We start from the raw sequence: 8,557 nt of genomic DNA on the forward strand, positions 1-8,557 counted from the left end.
CTAAGTATTACAAAAAAAAAAACTAAAAACCACACTAACACCTATATGTAAATTTTCATGACAGTTTTATTTATAATAGCCTAGAACTAGAAATATGTTAAATGTCCATCAACTGGTGAATGGAATACTATAGTACATCCATTCAATGGAATACTACCACCAGTTGCCCTCAAGTCGATTCTAACCCTAATAAGGAACGAAGTACTGATACGCACAACATGGATGAATCCCAAAAACATTATTCCAAGCAAAAGGGTACACAGTGACTATTAATGTCATAAATATGACATTCTAAAAATGACAAAATTATAGGGCTAGAAAATAAGTACCAAGTAGATGCCCGGCCTGTGGGAGGGCAAAAGGGACTGACTGCAAAGGGGCACAAGGGAAGCTTCTGAGTGATGAAAACAGACTCTATCTTGACAGTGATGGTGGTTACTTGACTACATTTGTCAAAATTCATCGGCCACATACCTCAGAATGCTTTAATTTTTTGTACTATATCTCAATCAACCAGACTTTAAAACAACTGAAATTCTATAATGTAAGCTCTATCTAGAATTTTTTTTCAGGAATACAAATGGTATTCATACTAGAAAAGCAAACACTGTGGCTACTCCACATACTGTTCTTCACCCCAAAAGTAGCAAGGTTCTCACCTAAACTCTAGCTACTCCAACTGGTCCAGAGATCAGAAGCATCATCACCATTATCCCGGGAGCTTCTCAGAAGTGCAAACTCTTGAGCCCCACCCTAGGATCCACTGAATCCAAATCTGCATATTACTTAGAACTCCAAATGATTCCTATGCACATTACTTAGCACAAGATCACTTCTACCGTTGTTATATATATCAGGAAGACAATCAACCAAAGAACTCACCTGTCTATATAAATAATCTGAGGAAATTCCAGCTTATTGTGAATTTTCTCTGGCTGACCAAGAGACTGATTGAACTCAAATCTTGAGAGTTCAAAGGTCAACACTGGAGGTAGCTTTGTAAACCAACACTATGTCAGAAGTAGAAATGTGGAAGAAAAAAAATTACTTTCAGGAAATAGCAATAGCCAGATTTAAAGTATCCCTCATCAAGCTTTCGTCTTTAGGATTATGGGATTTCTATTTAAATCAAACTCATACGAAAGCATTTTTCACCCCAAATATTAAAGGAAATGACCACTTAAAATCATTCCCTCTTAAAAATATCATTAAACATTCCTCAAAACCCCAAATTTACTAGCTAGTCAACAGCGTTTTACCCAACCATCATCCTCAAAAATAACCACCCCCAAATATATGAGTTGCACCAAGAATCTATACAAATCATTAAATTATCAGCATTCAAAAGAAGTTCGAAATCTGAAGAAAACAGTTAGCCAAATCAAATAATTAGAAATATTGATCTAAGCAACATATAACTAAGAAAGGAAACAACTGTCTCCATGAATTAGCTAAAATGACTAATATATGTACATGTATTATGTACAATTTACTCAGTCTATTAACCATAATTTACATCCCCCTTATATCTAAAAAAGAAACTTGAAACAGCCTCATGATTATGATTTTTCAAGTTTCTGTGAAAATCTTTAAATTCCAAGAATTTACAAATGTCTCATAAGGAACCCAGTCAAACCAACCTATAATGCTACCTTGAATTTCAAGAGAAGAAAACACTGACTTTTATAAAAGATTCCAACTGTAACTCACAGATTGGGAAAAGCTAAACCAGGAAGGGTATTTCTGTTCAATTCACCTGTATGCCAGAGGTTCATGTGAACAGCTGTAAAACGTTCCCTTTACCAAAGGTGCAAACAGCTATATTCCCTTCAATATACCCTGTAGGCACTAAACGTGAATCCAGACAGCCAGAGGACTGCTTCCATTACCCCAGGGCTAAACCTAAACAGGCATAATGATTTTCTCTCTCTCTCTCTTTTTTTTTTAATAAAAAGCTCCCATCCTACAACAAAGGTCTCTTCTCTTTTGTAAGTGAATACATCCGGTTTGCACAGATGTACACATGATATGTGCCCCATCAGGAATTAGTTCTTTTCTTGAAAAGCTAGGGAGGCAGTAGCTCTATCCACATTCCAACACTGCTCTACAGCCACGGTACTTTCACAAGGCTCAGTTTAGGCTCCCTACTTTAACTCAAAAAAACCCTTCCTTTCTCCTATAGTAATTGCTGAGATAAACTCATAATATTTAAGTCTCAATTTTGCCTCAAAGTACGATGAGAGGAAAATAATCCAAGCTGTGTAGTGTTGACAATTATGCTACAAATACTACTTACTAAATCTTAACCAAACTGGAATTTTAAGATATTAATTACCCTCGCTCTCGTTTTACTTCCCCCTTTCTTTCCAACCCCCCGAAATAAAATGAATGAATAAAAATTAAATTTAAAAAAATGTCAAAAGCAAAGGCAGAAGAATTTACAACTAAGAACAGTAAATACTATAATAGGGAAAATATTCTAAATGGCATACCATAGGTGTTAAGCACTGTACTTTTACCCTCCGAAAATATGGAGGCAGTGGGTTCTCCCTACTCAGGTACAGGTAGGCTTCAACAGAAAGAGAGAAACTTGATCATACTTAAAACATCAGAAGCAGCATACAACCTTTAAATGCTTAACTTAAATTCAGTTTTAGTAAAGAATTTATATTAAAGCACTAAGACTCACTGACTCATACCAACTCATGAGAGACTTAAGAAATTCAAGTTTTGTTAAGTGTAAAGTTATGTGATATGTGATGGAAACTAGTCTGCCTGAAAGCTCAGTCCTACTTAACTGGCTTCGTCACTGGCACAGCAAATAAAAATGTCTAACTTACCTCTTGTCCATACTTCACTGAATGATCGGAAGGAAGCAGCTCAATGTCACCCTCCACCATGGCCCCTTCCAAACATTCGTCTAAGTTGCGATAACCGTTTACCTGAAGGGGATACTGGCCGAAGGTCTCGCTGTTACAAAAGGGCTTTCCTAGGCAAAGAGAAAGACTGATTTTATAAGAGAGACCATCACACCTATCTATAGCCTCTTTTCTGGCACCACAGAGACAGTTGCTGTTGTTAGCTGCCAAAGAGTCAGTTCCGACTCATAGGATAGAGTAGAACTGCCCCATAGGGTGGGTTTCCAAGGAGCGGCTGGTGGATTTGAACTGCCGACCTTTAGGTTAGCAGCCAAGTTCTTAACCACTATGCCACCAAAGCTCCATGGAGACAGTAGCTTCCTAAATTCACAACTTCCTGAAAACTCATCACAAGTGCTCTTAAGCCAGTGATAACCTCTCATGAACCAGCAGGTCCAGGCATTCATCATTAATAGCTGCTAACATCACAGAGGACAACCAGACATTATGTGCCTCCTGATCCAAGAGCATCCCACCACCTGTGAATCTGACTTGCCAAAAAAGAATCTTACCTCAATCTGGTCAAACCTCTAGATCCAACTAATTTTTAGCAGTAGGAGTACAGTGGGTCATGTTAAACTGTATCATGGGCATGCAACCAGTAAAATTCAGACTGAGAACTACTATAGAAAAAAAAACCCAGTTTCTTCAAATCAGACATTTCAAGGAAAAAAGGATGGAGGGGGAGCCTACAGATTTTTAAAAGAGACTTGAAAGATCTATCAACCAATCATATTTGAACACTGACCACATACTTGATTTTAAGAAATGCTAATTTTTTTTGAGCAATAGTAGTATTGGATTATGTTTTTAAAAGAACATGGGAGAGGTAAAAGTAGACAGTTGTTAGGTGGGGAATGATTGGCAGGGGCTAATGGTTGCTGTGAACATAGGATTTTTATATTGCTCTATTCGTATATGTTTGAAATTCTCCATAATTAAAAAAAAAAGAAAGTGTGTCATGTATGTAGCTTCGATAAGCCTCTATAGTAGACAAACATTTTTGGCAATCTAACTCAATAAAACCTTTTGAGACTAATTATGACATTAGAAAAATCAAAACAGAAATTTGAGTAACATCACTATTCATCTGACATTACTGCTAGACTTGGGCTGTGTACATATTATATAAGTTAATATAACAACTCTGAGATAAAGATTGTTCCTGTTTTAACAGAGGAACAGATTGAGGCTCCAAGAGCTCACACAGTATGTCCCCAATTACACAGACACTAAGAGGCAGAACCATTGCTCAGATTTGGGTTTTTCTGACTCCAAAGCCGTTTCATTTTATTGCTTCCCCAGAGAAAATTTAACAAGCACTGCCTCCTAGACACAGTAAAGAAAGATCTGGTCACAAGTCACAGGTCTAGAATTACCTTCACGAACTCCTTCAGTCAGGAAAGTACCGTAGAAGAGCTGCACCATTGGATTTTCACATTTGTTGCCGGAATTGCTGCTTTTAAAGGAGACAATTCTATGTCATTCTGATCAGATATGTACTATGCTAAGCTCAGCCATCATTCAAAAGTAACAAGTAGTGCACTATCATTAACTCCCAAAGAGCCAGATTATGTTCTAAAGTATTGGATAAGTTCAGTTCAAATACTTACTGAACAAGTATATGCCTGCATTGGCTGAGTTCTGGAGGCACAGACAATATGGCATGATCCTTGGCCTTAAGGAGCTTAAAGTCCAATAGGGGAGCCACACATGCAGACAAACACATGTATCTGTATACATTCAACATATACATCTATATCCAATGACAGCTGTATACAAGGTACAGAAGTAGCATAAAGGTAAGAATGAACCCTCTGTGCAGTGTTACAAATAAAAACACAAGGGTTTTCCCAATGGCACAATAGAAATGAAATGAAAGTAGTTTTTTTCGTACAAGCCCACCTTAAATTGTTATTAACTATGTCAGTTGCTATTTGTAAAACTCTCTTATGATATATAATTCTTCTACCTAGAGTTAAAACAATTTAGAAAACGAATTTCTCAGCATCTGTACTAGACAAAGAACACATGAATTGTTGGCCCTCAACTTCACTTGACAGTCAATAAAATGACTAAAATCCTCCACACAAACTGTTCTTAAATTTAATATATTCATATTATACCATCATGTTCACATCTAGGATTTATTTGCTTTTTACAACACAGGGTATGCAATTAACCAAAATAAGAATTATGACCCTTTTAATAAAAAAATGGTAGGTTAAGATGATTACATCCTCAGAGGGGAAAACCAAAGGCAAGGGGAATACACAATGAGGAATATCTCAGTGGTTACCCAATGAAGTCTGGTAAAAACCAGCTATTTCTACTTGAGAACAGTAGCTTTCTCCCATGTCATAATTCACATTGGACCACTGTGTACGAAGTATGGTACAAGCAAATCCTCAACACTCACTTAACATTAACAGCTAGCTGGAATGCGTCCTCTAGCCAATCCAGGAGCTTGTGTGTGAATTCACTTACATCTTGCTGTAAGAGAGGCATAAATTGCATAAGAGTTAGACTCAACACTATACTTAGGGAAATTAAAATTTGTTTTTATCCCGCCAATCACTAAGATTCTACTACTATGAGAGGATATCTTTTTTAGGGCCAAATAAGATACGACGGACACTGGAACCCAGTGACCACAGGTAAAACAGAAGGTGAGTTAGGCAATCTCTAAGTATATTGTGGCTAGAAGGAAACTGAAACTCCACCACTTCCAGCCACATCTATCTGCGTGGCAGAGAACAACAAGGAAATAAAGTCTTCCAATTAGGCCTTAAACAATAAAAAGTCCAAAGAAGAGACAATAGTCCTCTAGAACAATGTACAGAGTAGAGATCTGAATGGAGAATGGAAACGTTTATGAAAATGCTTTGACAATTTTGTAGAACCATAGGACCTTTATCTAAATAGAGAAAAAATAAATAAAATTTATATGGGGAAGAAGCTGTTCTAATAGTGACAGCTTTGTTTTTTAATAGGAGGTATGGAAAGGAAAGGAAAGTACTAAGTCTAGAAGAAGAAAATTGCTCAGAAAAGCTGAACTCAGGTTTAGATAGTTTTAAAAATATGATTTCTATTTTTAATCCCAAGACAAAGGCACAGACAAAGGACTTTACTTTTCTCAGTGACTCTCTGCTATGGTTCACTGGGATATTTTCCAACTCCTTCCCTTCTACTTCAATCTTCCACTGCCACAGAGTCTATTCTGATTAATTGTGACCCTAGGACAGAGTACAATTGCCCCATAGGGTTTCTAAGGCTGTAAATCTTTATTGAAGCGGACTGCCACATCTTTCTCCCATGAAGCAGGTGGTGGGTTCCAACTGCTGACCCTTTGGTTAACAGCCAAGTGCTTACTCACTGCACCACCAGGGCTCCTTTCTACTTCAAAAGTCCCTATACAATTCTTTTCTTTCTTCCTTCCTCCCGGCAGAACTGCCAACTCCTGCCTCTTACCACAGACAGACAGATATACAAACATACACACTTTTACCATCCGTTTCTTGGGCATTATAAAGGGCAAAAACAAGCACCCATGGCCTTGCCTAGTCATGTTCAGTTGAAATAAAGCAGTATCACAGTAATATAAACAAGGCATAATCTGAAACCTCTACAAAGTTTGAAGAAAACAAGATAAGAACAAGGCCTTTTCTTTTGTACCTGCTGTTCCTCAGATGATCGGAATGCTCCCTTTAAGAGATCTAGGGCTGCTGAAGGGTCTACAAACTTGCGATTTGATCCCATCATCAGAGCAAACAGATACTGAAGCTCCTGCATAAACACGACATTTCTCTTTTCCTGTAGAAAACACAGCAATGAGTACTCTCGCAACATCATTTTTGGAAAATTAGAGCACATAATGAGAAAAGTTGTCAATGATTACTCCCTAATTTATATTTATCTAGATCTAGATTAGTGTCTGATCCCAAACTATGTTATAGGAACTCTGGTAGACCTACGTAAAATGGATTACTCTAAACTGAAGAACATGTAGAAGCCAGAGAGGTAATACTGTCAGAAAAGCAAAATGTTCATTTTCGGATGCTGTTACACTCCCTCCTGTTAGGAAAATGCATTGTCAAGGTGAAATCCTGGCAAGGGTTACATGGCTGGCAGGAGGCTACATCCTTTGAGAAGAACAGACAAAAGTCTCTTCTAAGAAGGTCCAGCCACTCCTCTGGCATCAGGTCATCTATTCTTCATCACAAGGGCCGAGCAGCTAACGGAACCGTAAAAGACACCATAAACAAAACAGGGATCTCTGAATCTCCCTACCCAGAGATAGAAAACTGAGGCTGTCACAGCGACTGACCACACTTTTTGGGAAGTTTTTCTAAGGTTATTCCTACTCCATATTTTTGCAAACCATTACTTCTTGTCACAAACAAGGAAAAAGAGTCATTTAGAAATGAAAACAAATACTAGCACAAGACAAAGAGTATCATAGTTACCAACTTCAGCTAAAAATTTAAAAGCTTTCGGGATGAAAAGACTATAAACAACAATGAAGAAATTCCTCAAAACCAACTTACCGTGTGACTTCGACAATTTTCTAGTACATTTTGCGGCAGACTATAGCTGAGAACAAGTCTTCGAAATTCAGGCAATTGAAAGAGAGACTAAAATAAGAAAGAAATGGATTCACAGTCTTTCCTTCAAAACAACTGCAACAAAAAATATTCTTCTTTCACCTTAACAGGATGTATAACTGTCATCCCAGCAATTTTACTTCTACTATTTCTAAGGAAATAATTATGGCTATGCACAAAAATTTACCTGAAAGAATGTTAACCTCTTTGAAACAATCTAATGGTTAACAAGAGCAACATATTAAATAAACGATATAGAATATTACATAGTCATTAAAATAATATTACAGAAAACTGTTTTCACAAAATGGACTACTATACAGCAGTGAAAATGAATGAACAGGAGCTATGTATATCAACATGGATAAATCTCAGAAATATATTTTGAGTGAAAAAGTTGCAAGAAAATACAGTACTATGTTGTTTACATTAAGTTTAATAATATGATATACTGGTTTGGATTACATGCATGCAGTTATACCTGTAGGGGAGGGAGGATTGGGGACAGGCACAACAGACTCAATAATATAGGAACTTGTAACATTTTGTTCCTTAAGTTGGGTGGTGAGTAGAGCAGTATTTACTATTCTCCTTGCTCTTTGTTTTAAATATTGCATTTTTAAGAAGCTGAACAGGTATCTCTGGCTGGCAGAATTGGGGAGAGGAATTCTTTTCATTGTTTGTAAATCATACATTCTTCTACAAGGAGTATCTTTTGAAAGTTAATTTTTAAAAAAATCCTTATATGAAAGTGACTCCTTACCCCAGTATACTCAAAAAACCCCTCTGTATACTAGAACTCTTGAAGCAGCATCCTAGGTATACAATAGGCAAAACTCTGGAATAAGAACTAAGTAAATATTTTACTGGCATTCAAAAAACCCCAGGTATACCTTCTAATGCCAAACAAAGAATCAAAATGTTTCTACCTTGCCACACAGCCACCCGTGACAGGGGTCCAAGAATAAGTGGTCCCCCCAGTCCTTACAGCCAACAGCATTGGGTGCTCATAGTCTGGCTGCAAAACCCACCCAC

The 8,557-nt window shown here is 37.2% G+C and overlaps 1 protein-coding gene across 8 annotated transcripts in view; it reads right to left on the bottom strand.

Moving 5' to 3' along the window:
* USP28 (ubiquitin specific peptidase 28) overlaps positions 1-8,557 on the bottom strand; it is a 55,747-nt gene that overhangs the window by 25,069 nt on the left and 22,121 nt on the right. For 4 of the 8 annotated variants that reach the window (XM_004382517.2, XM_023736989.1, XM_012557334.2 and 1 more), the window contains exons 3-8: positions 7,466-7,552; positions 6,594-6,731; positions 5,338-5,411; positions 4,298-4,374; positions 2,841-2,989; positions 883-1,010 (exon numbers count right to left, since the gene is read on the bottom strand). In XM_004382517.2, the coding sequence (XP_004382574.1) occupies positions 883-1,010; positions 2,841-2,989; positions 4,298-4,374; positions 5,338-5,411; positions 6,594-6,731; positions 7,466-7,552 (653 nt within the window). Of the gene's footprint in view, positions 1-882; positions 1,011-2,840; positions 2,990-4,297; positions 4,378-5,337; positions 5,412-6,593; positions 6,732-7,465; positions 7,553-8,557 lie in introns of all 8 variants that reach the window. The other 4 variants (XM_023736991.1, XM_023736990.1, XM_023736988.1 and 1 more) reach the window with 1 other exon arrangement.

The sequence above is a fragment of the Trichechus manatus genome, unplaced genomic scaffold (genome assembly GCF_000243295.1).
Source record: "Trichechus manatus latirostris isolate Lorelei unplaced genomic scaffold, TriManLat1.0 scaffold00094, whole genome shotgun sequence".
Classification (NCBI taxonomy): domain Eukaryota; kingdom Metazoa; phylum Chordata; class Mammalia; order Sirenia; family Trichechidae; genus Trichechus; species Trichechus manatus.